Raw genomic sequence first — 16711 nt, forward strand, 5'->3', positions numbered from 1 at the left:
TAATATGGAGTGTGGCGTTCTGCTTGCCTCTAAAGACCTTGTGGAATTGTGACGTGAGGTCCTGTGGGGCATGTAGAGTGACCAACTGGACTACATCACATAATACATGTGTACACCTCACTGAAAGGTGGTATTCAGCGACTACAGTGTCATACTGAACGGCTTGAAACATTTTTTTCCCAGGCTCCCATTACTGGCTTCATTAAGACGTCATGCAAAGGAAGGAAAGCTTCTGAGATGGATGCAGAAGGAAGGAGGTTTAGTTACGATAAGTAAACACAAGAACATCACAGTTGCAGAGACATGTGACATCCACATTGCATAAGTATTTTTAGTAGTTACATAATGAACGTCCAATTAACATCACTTCATATGGCCCATCCACTGGTGCTCCCTGTACACTTCACCTTCCACACTGGCCAGAATCTCCAGTGTCAAGTCCCAGCAAGGCATGCCATGTTACCTTGTTTAAGTACAGCATCAGCTCTGCTTCACTGTTAGTAGTTTGGAATGTTTATAGGACTTCATAGTAATGTCTGAAACTAGCCAGGGTCCTCATCATAATATTGTGTGCCTTTATATCTACTATGCTTTGTGCTGCCCAGGGTGGGCTCAACAAATGTGAAAAGGGTCACCCTGGGTGTTGCCCTTCTCTGTAGTTTCTAGCTGTGGCAGGCATCTCCATCAATAAGACCTACTGATCTGCCTCTGCAAGAAACTCTCCCAGCTTATTATGAATTGTTTAAGGGCTGTCGAAGGGGAAGGTGGTGTGGGAGTTTTCTAAGTCACAGAGATCCCTTTTCAGAGTGCAAAGTGTGTTGCAGATAGATCTAAAAACACCTGATTGTCTAATCAAGTTATGTGTCCTAATATAGGCCTTTAAAGCCTCCCAGAGCGTGTCCATACTCTCCTCCAACCCCTCATTTAATCTGAAAAAGAGAGAATCTTCCCCATGTAGTTCTAATATGAATATTGCTTCTAATCATGTCTCTGAGTTAAAGTGACACATTTCGGGTTGTGGCATCACATGGGGGATCTCAAGACCCAGGAACACTGCTGCATCATTGGAAACATTAAGTGAGAGACAAGGGCATTGTTTAGTACAATGATACATTTCTCTCATTGCAAGTTAGTAAACAATCTGGGAGTAGATCCCCACTGACTAAGGAATAAAATGTGAAGTCCTTGTCAGTTTGAAGTCTCACTCTCTATATTCAACCAGCCCATTTGTCTCCATCATATGCTATATACCAGAGTTACTGCAATATGAACTCTTGGAACAACCATGTTCGGTTTGGCATTGTGTTTTGTATGGTACTGAAGTCGCTCCTCAACAGTAGTGCTTGTGGGTGTACCACGATCAGGACAGCCTGGAGCTTCTCAAAGAATTGTGTGTTATCAATATTGGCACCATATATGTGTGATGTGCTGTCCTTATATTAATCCCGTGAGTAGCAAATATTTACTCTGTGGGTCTAGTAAAGTTCAGAGAACCCGAAGTGGAGTGCTCCTAACTATCCATATTGCCACTCCCCAGGAATAGGCAGTGTATGACCCATAGAAACAAGTTCTGTCAGGCTGTTCAGGGTTTCTCACTAGTTGGTGCTAGATGGGTCTCCTGTAGGCACACCACTTTGTGCCTATGTGAATAGGCCTCTACTGCCCTGACCCTATAAGTATAATTTAAACCCTATATATACCTTGTCCCTTTATTCTCGCCAACATTACCTTGTTTCACTCTGTGGCCCTGCGTAGCTATTTCATATTTAATTAATGCTGTACTAAATATTAGAGCTAGCTAGAGTAGTCTCCAACAGTTTCCTAATATTATATTTCCCAACTCTCCCCTCACAAAGAGCCGGCTTTAGTGCTGGTGACACCTGTTCCGACAATCTTTGTTTGTGCCGCCCAGTGGCACCACTTCTCCAGAGACTTTCTCTCTACACCTTCCAATATTGCCCCCTCAATTCTACATAGACACATTTAACAGGTATTTCATTTGTTTTAAGGCAAACAGGACCGCAAGGTGTAGGAGGCACATGTCATCCATACTAATAGGCATTATATTTTAAGACTGCTTGGTCTGGAGACACACAAACTCAGGATTTAAAATGTAATACAGTGGTTGGGGTTGGATAAGCTAATAAGAATTTATTTCTAGCTAAACAAACCCTTTTTAGCAAAATTAGGGTAATGAAAGGCTGGGGGGAAAAATAATGTTCTAACCTATGCCTTGCAGTTCGCACACAGCACTTTAACGACAGTTCATAGCTCACTGTGCTGTATTAGGATTGGAAATTATGAACTGTAAGTAAAAACAAGTACTGGCAAAGCCAGCAGTTCTGGTGTTGGCCGCCAGTCTAGTGGAAATTCTTTTCTTACTTTTTTTGTAAAACTTTATTGCCTGGGAAGCTGCCGGGCCCTTGTTAAATCTTTTTTTTTTTAAACACTGGCTAAAGGAAAAAGTGTTTTTCTGGTCTCTAAATGGTGCACCTGGAACTGAAGGGAACTACCGTGTGTGTGGATGTGCTCCTTGCAAAAGGGCAGCATGCCGTAGAACACAGTGAAGTCAGTCAATGGCTAAAGAGGGCTAACATTGCCCCTTTATGCATACTAGAGTAGGTGAAAAAAACATGAAAATGACACAGTCACAGAGACTAATTCATGAAGTCTGTGTCAGAAGATTACCCATTAAATCAAACTTCCACAGGAGCAGATGCCTCTTACCCAACGCCCTCCAACAGATGCATGCTCAGACTTCACCTGATTATCTGAACCCTGCATCCACTAGGGGGAAAGGGGAATGGGAATAGAAAAAGAGAGACGCCTCCAGATCCAGTTCCAGCCTGTGTTTCCCACTTGAAGATAGGATATTCGGTGTGTGTCTCTGAAAACCTGCACCTTTCTTCTTATTGGGATTTCTTTAAAGGAAGGACCTGCAGTCAGGTGATAAGAGCATAGATAAGTACATTCCTACTGCACATTCAACTGTTCAGCCATTCACATTCACCCAATTCTATCGTTCTCCTAACCTGGATCTTTTGAGAGACTGGCCTCTCTCTATGAGAACAATGTTAACTTAATATCTTCTTTTCTCCAGGAGCCAGAGGTTTCCAAGGTTCTCTGGAGAACAGTTTAAAAGTTCACAAAAATACAAACTACTAATGTATTTTACAGGAAATGAAAACTCTTCTCAAGGTTCAGTTTCCTCATTAACAGTCTAAAGGAATTAGTCTGAGCACTGAAGTTTGTCTCTAAGATTTACAAGTCTGCAAAGCAAAGAGTTCTTGAATATATATGTACATATGTATATATTGGCAAGTCTGGAAATCATACAAAAGGATTCCTTACTGCAGGTGCTTGAAGTTCTGTTTAGCCAAAAAAAATTTCCTCAGAAAGCCAGTTGTTGGAAGAAGGAAAATATTCTGCTTCTTCAAAAGGTAAAAAGTAGCTGGTGTGCACACCGTAACAAGAAAAAGAATGAATTACTCAAAACTGGAAAAATTCTCTATGAAACTAAGCGCCTCAGGAACACTACTCATTCTCCTCAGGATGACAGTTGAAGTGCAGGGCTCCCAGAGAGAAACAGCAGGAGGGAAGCTTCAGCACGAGACTAAGGTAGACACACTAGAGCCCTGACCTCACAAGGATTTGAGGCCACCATCTTGTGGGGCAGTTAAACCTGAAGAAACTAGTTCTAAGAACAGCCTCTGCAAGAGCCACAGGGAGTGAGGACGCCGCTGCAACCAACGTGGGTACAAGGAAAAAGGGAATCGTTTTTGCTGAGGGAAGAACTTAATGTTAAGTTCCTGCTAGTTTTCCTGACAGTCTGGCTGAAATCCCCATGAGTAACTATGAGTAACTTTTAGCAATCTGGAAAGGTCTTGGCTAACACAGACCTAAAAAATGCTATCGGTCTGGTATTGGCTGCTTGCCTCGCTTTTGAGAAAGAAGGAAAGGAAGGAAAAAAGGAATGAATGCAGACAAATAAGGAAGGAAGGCAGGGAGGCAGACGAAGGAGGAAGAAAAAGTGCAAAAAAGGAAGGAAGGCAAAAGGGAAGGAAGGGAGGAAGGCAAAATGGAAGGAAGGAAAAAAGGAAGAAATGAGGAAAGAAGCAATAGGCAAGAAGGCAAAAAGAAGAAAGGAAAAAAGAAAAAGAAAAGAAACATGAAAGAAAGCAAGAAAGAAGGAAAAATGAAACGAAAGAAGGAAGGAAAGAAGGGGGAAGAAGGAAAGAAACAAAGAAGGAAAGAAACAAAGAAAAAGAAGGAAGGAAATGAAGAAAGCAGGCAAAAAAAAGAAAAAGAAAATAAATAGAAAGGGAATTAATGAAAGAAAGAAGGGAACGCAGAAATAAAGAAGAAACAAACGGAAATAAGGCAATAAAAAAAGAAGTAAAAAAAGACAAAGAAAAGAAAAAATGAAAGTCAAGACAGAAAGAAGGGAAGCGGGTAAAAATGAGACAACGGCAAGAGGAAGAAAAAAGGAAGAAGGAAGGAAAGAAAAAAGTAACAAGGAAAGTAAGCAAAAAAAAAGAAAAAAAAAAAAGGAACAAATAAAGATGCTCAAAGGAAAAAGGGAATGAAGGCAAAAAGGGAAAAAGAAGGAAAGGAGAGAAGGCAAAAAAGAAAGAAAGAAAGAAGGAAATAAGAAAGAAAAAAGGAAAGAAGAAAAGAGGGCCAAAAAGATAAAAAGGAAGAGAGAGAAAGAAACAAAGAAAAATGCAAAAAGGGAAGACAGTAAAGGAAGGAGGAAGGGAAGAAGGCTAAAACAAGGAAGAAAGAAAGAAAGAAGGAAAGAAAAAGAAAGAAAAAAAGTAAGAAGGAAAGGAAAAAAGGCAAAAAAGAAAGAAGGAACAGAAGAAGGAAAAAATAAAAAGAAGAAAAAGCAGGCGAAAAGAGAAGAATGGAGGAAATAAAATGAAAGAGAAGGAAGGTAAAAAGGAAAGCAGGAAAGAAGAAAGAAAAGAAAGAGGATGGAATGAAGGAAAGAGGGCTCACAATATAAAATACTGGGTACTAAAACTCAAAGCACACCCCACCTATATTTTATTTTAACTGATACAGGTGTGATGCAAATTAAACAAAATAAAGTGTGCTTTCCTGGACAAAGTTTAATAAAGAACCAATGGTCAAACCGAGTCCAGGAACACAACATGGTATACTGTGAAATAGCAGCAGTCTACTTCAAAAGGAATTTACAAAAGCAGTGGAGAGTGACAGGAATGGATAAAGCTGGAATGTGCGCTGCGATCACTTTGAATTTGTTCTACGATCATATCAGGGAATTCTGGCACTAAAGGTAACTACGTTGTGTGCAGAGGCCCACCCTGGGAAAGAGCAAAATGCCATCACTCAAAATAACATTAACCAAGGGCTTATGTAAGCTGACCCACTGTCCCATGCAGTACGCTGTAGTGGGCAGAATCAAAATGAGAATGACACAACAGTTCGATGGGTGAAGAGAGGTGGCTGAAAATGGACTGGAGCCAACTAATGTACTGGTAAGAATACAACCGGTGAGGCCCCGGGCAGAGGAGCAGAGGCAGGGTCCAGGGCCATAGGGGATCAAGAAGACTAAGAATGGTGTCAACTGGCAATAAGAATGGAGTTTCCAAAGGAGGTGCAAGTAGGGACTGTAGGAGGCTGGCCTCGTTTGTAGTGGGTACCTAAGGTACTTACACCTTATACCAGGTCCAGTTATCCTTTATTAGTGGCATTTAGTCAGTGTCTAGAAGCCAGGCTCTCTAGGGGTGGTGTGGATGAGCAGCCAAGGCCTAACTAGGAGACATGCAATTCCATGCAATACCACTGTAGTCACAGTGTACTAACACACATGAAACAAAATATTCAGTGTTACAAAAATAAAGGTACTTTATTTTGGTGACACAAATACAAAAAATACCATAGAGAATATACTCCCTTAGGAGGTAAGTAATAAACAAATTATATACACTAGTATGCAGAAATAGCTGTAAAAACAGTTAGAACACAGTGTAAATAGTGAAAATCACAATAGTTAGAAATGGGCCTAGGGAGAACACAAACCATATACTAAGAAACTGGAACGCAAATGTCGGTTTCCCACCTAGGCAAGTGTAGTGTGTAGAGGGGCGCTGGGAGTATGAGAAAACACCAAAGGTAAGTAACAGAACCCACCCCAGAGCCCAGGAAAGCAGGAGTAAATCACAGTAACTTTCCTAGAACACACAAGAACATGAGAAACAAGATTATGCAAGAACCAGAAAAGACTGCAAGACACCAACAATGGATTCCTGGACCTGAAGACCTGTGGAAGAAGGGGACCAAGTCCAAGAAGCACTGAAGAGTCCAGGGAGAACAGGAGTCCCTGCTCACCCGGATGAAGGTGAAAAAGAAGAACCATCGGTGAAGAACAACAGTCAGTACTGCACCCAAGAAGACGGATGCAGAATCCTGGTTAGTGCAGATGATGTCCTATGCCGGATGGATGACTGCAGTCTGGTTTGCATCGCTGGATTCCGCAAACAAGTCTTGGCACACGCAAAGCTTGCGGTTAGCGGAAAATGGCACTGCCCGGGACCAGGAGGGGCCTAGTGGACTATACCCAGAATGGGGATTCAGAGGTGGCTCTCAGCAACTCAGACAGCCCTCGGAAGACCACGCAGCGAGCACAGGAGTCTCACAGCACGAGGACAAAGGAGGTGCAAAAGGAGGCCCACACAGCACTAAAACAAGGGATCCCATGCCGCCGGAGAACCACTCAGGAAGCTGTGCGTCACAGGATAGAGTGTTGGGGGCCGGAAGTGCACAGTGCATAAAGAACTTCGTGGAAGGATGCCAACAAGCCTTGGTAACTACAAAACATGTGGTGCACTGGGTACTGTCTTGCATGGGGAGGCAAGCTCTTACCTCTACCAAAGCTGGACAGTAGGACGTCAGGACCATCAGCACCACTTCAGTCCACTACCCGTGATGCTGGATCCACAGCCACCAGTCGTCGCTGCAGAGGGGTGCCTGCTGAAGCAGGGGAGTGACGCCTTCACTCCAAGGCAGATTGTTCTGGTGCAGGCTGAAGACAGGCTGTCCTCTGAGGATGCACAACCCGGAAACAGTTGCAATTGCTGGCAGGAGATGAAGATACAATGTTGCAGAAGTCATCTTTGCTTCTTTGTTGCAGTTGTAGAGTTCCTGGAGGGTCCAGATGCAGTTTCTTCGGTGAGAAGGTGAAGTACAGGATGCAGAGAATTCCTGCTGGAGTCTTGCAATCCGAATCTGAAGAACCACCCAATAGAGAGACCATAAATAGCCCTGAATGGGGGATTGGTCAGCTACACAGGTAAGCACCTATCAGGGGAGGGCTCTGACGTCACCTGATGGCACTGGCCACTCAGATGCTCCCAGAGTTCCCTGCCAACCTGGAATCCAAGATGGCAAAACCCAGGGACACTCTGGAGGAGCTCTGAGCACCACCCTTGGGGTGGTGATGGACACGGGAGTGGTCACTCCCCTTTCCTTTGTACAGGTTTGCGCCAGAGCAGGGACTGGGAGTCACTGAACCGGTGTAGACTGGATTATGCAAGGAGGGCACCATCTGTGCCCCTCAAAGCATTCCAAGTGGCTTGGGGAGGTACCCCTCCCAAGCCTGTTACACCTATTTCCAAAGGGAGAGGGTGTAACACCCCTCTCCCAAAGGGAATCCTCTGCTCTGCCTTCCTGGGCCCAAGCTGCTCAAGCAACAGGAGGGCGGAAACCTGTCTGAGAGGTGTCAGCAGCTGGGGCTGCCTGAAAAACCTCAGAAGGCTGGAATGGCAATACTGGGGGTCCTCTAAGGAGCCCCCAGAGTGCATGGAATCATACAACAAATGCTTGCAAAAGCATTGGGGTATGATTCCAACATGTTTGATACAAATGTTCAGAGTTATTATTATGTAGCTGGACATAGGTAGTGACCTATGTCCAGTACATGCGTAAAATGGCATCCCCGTACTCATGACGTCTGGGGAAATGGTCCTGCAGGTCGTGGGGGAACCTCTGCTAGTGCAGGGGTGCCTTCACACACAGGTACACTGCACCCTGCCCTCAGGGCAGTAGGGCTTGCTATGGGGTGACTTATAAGTGACCTGGTGCAGTGTAAATGGCAGTTTTCACACAGGCTGCAATGGCAGTCCTGTAGAAGCCGTTGCATGGGCTCCCTATGGGTGGCAAAAGATATGCTGCAGCCCAAAGGGATCCCCTGGAACCCCAATGCCCTGGGTACCTAAGTACCATATACTAGGGACTTATAAGGGGGCACCAGTATGCTAACTGTGGGTGAAATACTTGGTTACCAGTATGCAATAACCATAATTTAAGGGAGAGAGCGTAACTACTGGGGTCTTGATTAGCAGGATCCCAGTAGACACAGTCAAACACACTGACAAACAGGACAAAAGTGGGGGTAATCAAGCTAGAAAGAGGCCACTTTCCAACAGAGGCACAAACACTACATGGGGCTATAAGGCATGTTAAAGGGAAGTGCAGTTATATTCAAGATTTGTAGGATGGCTTCTTTGAAGGCTACAACCTGCTTTAGATGTGAAAGCAGCCCAGGGAAACTGCAGTGCATCTTTTCCAGGATCGGAATGGGCTTAGAGGAAGAAGATAAAGCCAGAGTCAGATCCCATGGATGCTGACTACACAACCTCACCCACAAATAAGAAGGTCTAGAAGCAAGAAATTCTATTTTTTTATGCTTGTTCTCGGAAGCCTTGTCTTTCAACTTTCCTGAAGAGGGTAACCTGGAGCGCCAACAACCTCACTTCTCGTGCTCTGCCATTTATTGTTTGACGTTGTGGTCCTTGATCATCTTCGGGTCCCTAATAAAGCATTTATCGCAACACGTGGAGTTATGGTTAGGATCCAGATAAAAGTCATGTGGTTTATGACAAGCATCTGCTTGCAAAACATACAACACAGTTTAAAACCAAATCTCTTTGGTGGTGACACCCCTGCCATTCAGCCATATAATTTGAAAATCATGAAAAAGTTATTTGAATTTCAACAAAGGGTACTGTTTTAGATCTGTGTTTTTTTTTTTGGGGGGCGGGGGGGAAACTGACAATAGCACGCAGGATGGGTTGGCTCTACATGTGGCTGTATCTTGCTATGCCTATGGCAAGATGGAGTTGCAGTGGATGCAATGGCACCTGCTAGCAGCAAGTAGGAGCTACAGATTATTTTCCAGATCCAGAAAGACATCTGAGAGGAGTCACAAAGCAAGGAATCTACAGGTACAATATCCATCAGAAATTAGGTTTTGGTTGAAAAACTAGAAGAATAACTTTCTGTTAAGATGAACTTGCATCAAAACCTTTGGTATAAGGGAGAGAACTTTAATGATCTTTTGCACAAGAGCATGAAGCTCACAAATTCTCACTGCAGGTGCAATTTTAGCAAAACATGTTTTTTTCCATGTTGAAAGGTTTATTGGCAGAAGAAGCCATGTGCTCAAAATAGTTGGGTGCTTAAGGAGTCAACTGTTAGGCACCTTGTATCTTTCTTCTGCTAGAGGTCACCATTTGCCCTTATTTCACATACCAATTTGTTTGACATACTGCAACCTCAGTTGTTTTTAGTGTTTGATGGAAGCACTTCCGAGCCTTCTTTGAAGTATGCTGCAAAGTTCAGCATGTCATCTTCTGCCCTGATTCAGCAGTTGAACTCGGAAGCAATGATTTCCCAGAATTCGCTTTGAATCTGCATCTGGGCACAATGCTGGATTCTGTTAATGTTTCAGCTATTGAAGGTCCAGGTCTTATTTTACTTTGGGTTTACCGTCTTCTTTACTTGTTACAGGGCTTCTTTACCCAACTCAACATGGCGGAAAGCATCTTCCAGGTCAAAGGGCGCCAAGGGCTATTAAAAAAAAAACTTAAAGCTTGTCTGCTTGCCTGTGTTCTCAGAAGGTTTTTTTATTCTGTAAGCAGATTCTTTACCTCCAAATACTGCATTAATTCCAGTCTGCTCTTCCGAGAGTGCACTAAGTTAAAAAAACAAAACTGGATTCAGAACAATCTGTGCAGGGCCTATCTTGGAATTCGAATTCGAAGAATACATTCAAATTACCTGTCCAGAGCCATGGCATCTGACAGCAACAACCAAATGAAAATCCTATTGTGGTGCTGATTTCTGATCAGTGCATGCAACCACAAGAAGACATCTGAGTGCTGCTGTTGAGTCTCTTCCACAGGAAAGAAATTATTTAGCAATTATGAAAGGTTTACAAAAATAATTAAAGATCACTGACATATTTAGATGTGCCATGAAAGAGGCTTGTAAATAGTTCAAATGATGATCAAGAGCCCAAACTCTGAAAACTGGCAGCACCAGCAATGTCCACCTATGCAAACGGATCAATGTAAGGAAATCTCCACCTGTTGAAAATTGACCCAAGGACTGCTTGCTTCATCATCCAAGTGGGAAGAGCATATCACAGCCTGCTCAATGGCCCCACTTTAAGACTGCTTTGCCTTCCAGATAGTAGCACATGTGAAATTTGTTATTTTGAATCACAATGCGTCCTATAGCTAAACGGTAAGTTGACACCATGCTTGTTCAAACAGGAAATGGCTGCTATGTTGCCCATTAGAACTAGGACCAATTTTCTCGTATAAGTGGAATAAAATAAAATATTTGAGTCCCAAGAAAATGTCTTACCTATAGGTAGTGTATGTGGAGTGGTGTTTCATGTTCTGGAAAATCAAGAATGTAAACACTTACAAACAAAATTAAAGTTGGGTGTCCAATTTCCATTCGACTACAACAAATGATTTCACTAAGTGAATGCTAACACAGCTCCAGAAGAAGTAAAATTAAGTCAAAATCAGAATATTATTGCTAGCATTCTAAATTTAGTACAGTTAGTTGTTTCTATCATTACAAACATCATGCAGGCACCCACAATACTTCTGAGAAAGTGGAAAAGATTCAAATGAATCATACTTTAGCACTAGAACTTGCTCATACCTGAACATGCATTTGGTCATCTGCATTTGCAAGAACAAAACTAAAGCTAAGCAGAACTAACACTAAATGGTTAAGAGTGTAAGCCATGTGTGTATTTACCTGTGCAATCAGGTCCAAAATCTTTCCCTTAATATGAACACCTTCAAGTGGGATAGGATTGCCTGAAGTATCCAAAAGACCCGCCTTCATCTCCTCCAAAGGTTTTATATCCAGTATGTCATTGTCTAAAACAACAAATAAAAAACATATTTATACACTAGTAGCTGGGTCGTCTCAATACGTCATTGCTTTTGACTCACTGAAACATGATCTATCAGAAGACCAATTTAACAAACCCTTATAAAAGAGTAGATTTCACTAGTCATTTTGAAACAAACCTTATCACACTTATAATTCAAATCGAATTCAAATTTAACCTCTTTAGCTTATTCGTTAATTCACTGAAAGACTGAAAGTGAAAAATAAATATCTAGCTACATATATAGTTAAATGAAATGTTGGCAAACAATTCCCCTGTGAAAGGAATACCTCAGTATAAAGTACAGACAAAATGGAAACTTTTTCACACAACAAATATGTAGGGCCTGATTTAGATTTTGGCGGACGGGTTACTGCATCATAAATGTGAGGGGCATCCCGCCCACCGTATTATGATTACCATAGGATATAATGGAATCGTAATACAGCAGAAAGGATATCTGTCACATTTGTGACAGAGTAACCCCATCCACCAAGCTCTAAATCCGGCCCTAAGTCTCTATAGCAAAATACAGTATGACTGTAGTATACAATGAAATATCACTCACCATCTGTTTGTGAAATTAAGTCTGAATGTTCTTCCACATTTCCATCTTCCTCAGCAATATTAACATTAGGACAAAACTCTTTAATGTTGTCTTCAGTCGTGCAAAATTGAACTACATATTTCATCTTAATTTGACTAGTATTGTAAACAACATATTCATCATCCTAATGAGAAAAAAACAGCAAAAAGTGGATTACTAAATTAGCAAAAAGCATATATGCACAGAGACAAATATACATATATAATGAAAGGTTACACATATGCACACAAGCCCATAAGGTGTCTTTATAAAGTATTTGTATTATGTTATGTGTAATCATGTAGAGTTGCTGTGGTGTTGAGATTAAGTGTGTTTTTGGTTAATGTATTTTATTGTGGTGTGAAGTTTATTATTGATGGTGAGTAAGGAATTATTGTATTCTATTTATACATTCTTATACGCATCCTCCATTCAAGGGTATCAGCTCACTGTACGCATCAACTGGGGAAGACAGAGCTTCTACTTACAGAATAAATAGCAGCAGAACCTAACATACAAACCATAAGCATCAGAATTCCATGGAAATGTAGGATCAACTCATTTGTGAGGGAAGGAAGTGATGAGAAGAGAGAGCAGCACTGAAAAGTGTATGGGTGAGGGTCTGCATGTGTAAACATGTAGCGGGAGTCGAAGAACAAGGAAGAAGTTTGAGAACAAGAGGCTATGGAGAGCATCCAGATATCAAGGTCAAGAGAGGATAGGTTAAGGTGGAAGAGATCTGGCAAGAGCAAATAGATCTAAAAATATGATAAGAAGAGAAAATAATTATGCAGAAAGGATCTGAGTCAGGGGTGGCTCCTCCTTTAGGGCGGAGGAGCATCGTCCCCCCGCCAGGAGCAGCAGCTACAAACCTCTGAAATAAAAGAATAATAAACTTTATTTATTATCCTTTTCTTTTGAAGGGGCGGGCCATGGAAGTGTCCAAAACGCCCCCTCACAGCGCATGTATGTTTGGTCGGCCGTCTCAGGCTGGCCAAACATACAGGGAGTGCAGAATTATTAGGCAAATGAGTATTTTGACCACATCATCCTCTTTATGCATGTTGTCTTACTCCAAGCTGTATAGGCTCGAAAGCCTACTACCAATTAAGCATATTAGGTGATGTGCATCTCTGTAATGAGAAGGGGTGTGGTCTAATGACATCAACACCCTATATCAGGTGTGCATAATTATTAGGCAACTTCCTTTCCTTTGGCAAAATGGGTCAAAAGAAGGACTTGACAGGCTCAGAAAAGTCAAAAATAGTGAGATATCTTGCAGAGGGATGCATCACTCTTAAAATTGCAAAACTTCTGAAGCGTGATCATCGAACAATCAAGCGTTTCATTCAAAATAGTCAACAGGGTCGCAAGAAGCGTGTGGAAAAACCAAGGCGCAAAATAACTGCCCATGAACTGAGAAAAGTCAAGCGTGCAGCTGCCACGATGCCTCTTGCCACCAGTTTGGCCATATTTCAGAGCTGCAACATCACTGGAGTGCCCAAAAGCACAAGGTGTGCAATACTCAGAGACATGGCCAAGGTAAGAAAGGCTGAAAGACGACCACCACTGAACAAGACACACAAGCTGAAACGTCAAGACTGGGCCAAGAAATATCTCAAGACTGATTTTTCTAAGGTTTTATGGACTGATGAAATGAGAGTGAGTCTTGATGGGCCAGATGGATGGGCCCGTGGCTGGATTGGTAAAGGGCAGAGAGCTCCAGTCCGACTCAGACGCCAGCAAGGTGGAGGTGGAGTACTGGTTTGGGCTGGTATCATCAAAGATGAGCTTGTGGGGCCTTTTCGGGTTGAGGATGGAGTCAAGCTCAACTCCCAGTCCTACTGCCAGTTCCTGGAAGACACCTTCTTCAAGCAGTGGTACAGGAAGAAGTCTGCATCCTTCAAGAAAAACATGATTTTCATGCAGGACAATGCTCCATCACACGCGTCCAAGTACTCCACAGCGTGGCTGGCAAGAAAGGGTATAAAAGAAGGAAATCTAATGACATGGCCTCCTTGTTCACCTGATCTGAACCCCATTGAGAACCTGTGGTCCATCATCAAATGTGAGATTTACAAGGAGGGAAAACAGTACACCTCTCTGAACAGTGTCTGGGAGGCTGTGGTTGCTGCTGCACGCAATGTTGATGGTGAACAGATCAAAACACTGACAGAATCCATGGATGGCAGGCTTTTGAGTGTCCTTGCAAAGAAAGGTGGCTATATTGGTCACTGATTTGTTTTTGTTTTGTTTTTGAATGTCAGAAATGTATATTTGTGAATGTTGAGATGTTATATTGGTTTCACTGGTAATAATAAATAATTGAAATGGGTATATATTTGTTTTTTGTTAAGTTGCCTAATAATTATGCACACCTGATATAGGGTGTTGATGTCATTAGACCACACCCCTTCTCATTACAGAGATGCACATCACCTAATATGCTTAATTGGTAGTAGGCTTTCGAGCCTATACAGCTTGGAGTAAGACAACATGCATAAAGAGGATGATGTGGTCAAAATACTCATTTGCCTAATAATTCTGCACTCCCTGTACATGCGTAGAAGGCTCCAGCCCAGCAACACAGTCAGCTCCAGCAACATCAGGATTGGCCACAGGGCAGGCTGGGAGCCTGTGCCTGCAGCAGCAAGACGGAAGAGGAGCAGCGCGGTGAAGAAGAGGTATGTGTTTTATTTTTTTAAATATATTTTAATGTTTATTTCTCGCGAGCCCCCCGACGAGCCACGCCCGATCTAAGTATCAGCTTGACAAGAGCTAATAGAGGTCATAGATGGGAAGTTTCAGAGAGTGGGTACAGGAGTGGCCAGTTAATCATATAATTTGTATGCAGTGGGTAAGGTTCAAGAAACTTAATTTAAAATCAAATTTGAGGAGGAAAATTTTCAGTGTTTTCGAGAAAGTCGCTAAAGGTTGCCTACTGGCAATGAGTACCATATTTCTATAGTAGCTCCAGCAAAGGTTAGAGAGGCAGCTCTTTGAATACTAACAGTTTTTGGTATCCAGAGTGAAATCCTGTATTCCTCGAACTCTTCCTACAGTCCAATTGTTTGGTAAATATATCAGCAGATGAACAAGATATTTACCTTCAGTAACTCCTTTTCTGGTAGAGACTATCTAACCGCAGGTGTCAAATTTGATCTGTAAAATCCTGAGTAGCACCTCTGCGTCTAAGCCGGATGTGACGTGCGTGGTGCCTATACAGAAACCATCACAGTGTGCCAACATCCGTTTCATGCCCACAGATGCGGAGACATATCAGAATGTTTGCAACCAATGTGCTGAAGCTAAGGAAATCCTTCCAGAGGAAAGGGGACGATTTGTAAAGTAGTGAAGAGGTCAGTAAGGAATATGGGGTTAGACAGAGTTTTGACCAGAAAAGGTGATCCAGAAGACAAGTGACTTGTTCTTCTGGAATAGACTTCTTACCACAGATTCCTTATGTTAGAATAGATACCACATCAATAAACCTCCCGGAGGAGGTACTACTGACCTGACCCAGAAAGTCCTGCTGGACCAAACAGGAAAAATACCCTTCTTGACAGACCTGACTGTCGAAGCAGTAATGCTTCATGAACATATGTAGCAATGCCCATATAGCTACCTGGCATATGTCATGGACAGGTACACCACATGCCAATGTAGTGGTCACAGCCTTGGCTCTGATAAGAGTGAACCCTCAAGCCTTCAGAAGGCTACTTCTGTACCAACATGTAGCAGATTTTAATGTAGAGTACAATCCATCTAGAGTCGTCCTCTTCTGTGCTGGCTTGCCGTTTTGTACTCCAGTGAATTCAATGAAGGACTGATCATCCAGCCGGTGTTCTTTGGAAAGATCTTTATAAAAGCTAAGCGCTCTCTTTGGATCCAAACAATGGAGTGTCTCCTCCTAAGAGGGGTGAGGGTGAGCAAAGAACATTGGCTAGGTGATCGGATGGGTGATTGACCGATGTGAGAAATTGGGTTGTTGGTTGACTGGGGAGTGAGCCCTGGTCAAGCAACAGCCACAGTCCCTTGTAGGGTGAACCATAAAAAGTCACTAAATTAACCTCTGCTTAACCCTGGGTAGCTAGGCACAAAAACCACTTAGGCTAAACTGAGATGCTAAACATAGAGGCAATGTGTTAAGTATTTATGCAGTCCATAAACAGCAACACAGTGCAACCACAACACAATACAAACGCCAAACCAATTTAGAAAATAGAGAAAATTTGAATAAATTGACACCAAAACCATCAAAATGCAACTAGTAAAACCGGAGGTATGAATTTTTAAAGATTAAGGTTCAAAATAGCAAGTCCTCACTTTTAGAAAATGGCCACCTGGGCACATTTAGTACCACAACCAAGGGTCAAGGAGTGGGTGGAGATCTCTTGGGGGTGCAAGACTCACTCAGGCTGGGTCCAGGTGTAAGTCTGAGATGGTGGGAGCCTGGTATGTCCCTGTGGCTCAAAAGAGGAGACCAGCTGATCTAGCCCTTGGAGACACTTCTGGAGTCCTGGGTGTAGATGGTGACATAGGACTCTGCAGCAGGTCTGGTCACTGAAGGTCCCAAGCACACTCCAGGCAGCAGGAGCAGTTCTTCCGTGTTCAACAGCATTCCGGCAGAGTGCGCAGCTGGTCACAACCTCCTGCAGTCCTTTGAGAGTCCTTCCACAGGTCCAGTAGTTAACTGAGGAGCAGGTCTGTGAGTCCCAATTTTATACTCTGGTGCCCCTGCCCCTAGAAGTTGGAAGAACTTTCCAGAAGAGTCCTCCAAGTTCCAGGAATTCCCTGCCCCCCCCGCTCTGGTTCCCGGCAGGCTGCACTAACAATGCAGGGTTAGTAAAGCGCACCCTGCCTTAGAGCTGAAAGGCCTGCCAGAGGGGTGACTTACCTAT

The 16711-nt window shown here is 42.9% G+C and overlaps 1 protein-coding gene across 4 annotated transcripts in view; it reads right to left on the reverse strand.

Annotated features, from left to right (window-relative positions):
• PARP4 (poly(ADP-ribose) polymerase family member 4) overlaps window positions 1–16711 on the reverse strand; it is a 1744976-nt gene that overhangs the window by 1368698 nt on the left and 359567 nt on the right. For all 4 annotated transcript variants that reach the window (XM_069202293.1, XM_069202292.1, XM_069202291.1 and 1 more), the window contains exons 14-15: window positions 11793–11955; window positions 11086–11210 (exon numbers count right to left, since the gene is read on the reverse strand). In XM_069202293.1, the coding sequence (XP_069058394.1) occupies window positions 11086–11210; window positions 11793–11955 (288 nt within the window). The remainder of the gene's footprint in view (window positions 1–11085; window positions 11211–11792; window positions 11956–16711) is intronic.

This window comes from Pleurodeles waltl, chromosome 8, assembly GCF_031143425.1.
Source record: "Pleurodeles waltl isolate 20211129_DDA chromosome 8, aPleWal1.hap1.20221129, whole genome shotgun sequence".
Taxonomy (NCBI): domain Eukaryota; kingdom Metazoa; phylum Chordata; class Amphibia; order Caudata; family Salamandridae; genus Pleurodeles; species Pleurodeles waltl.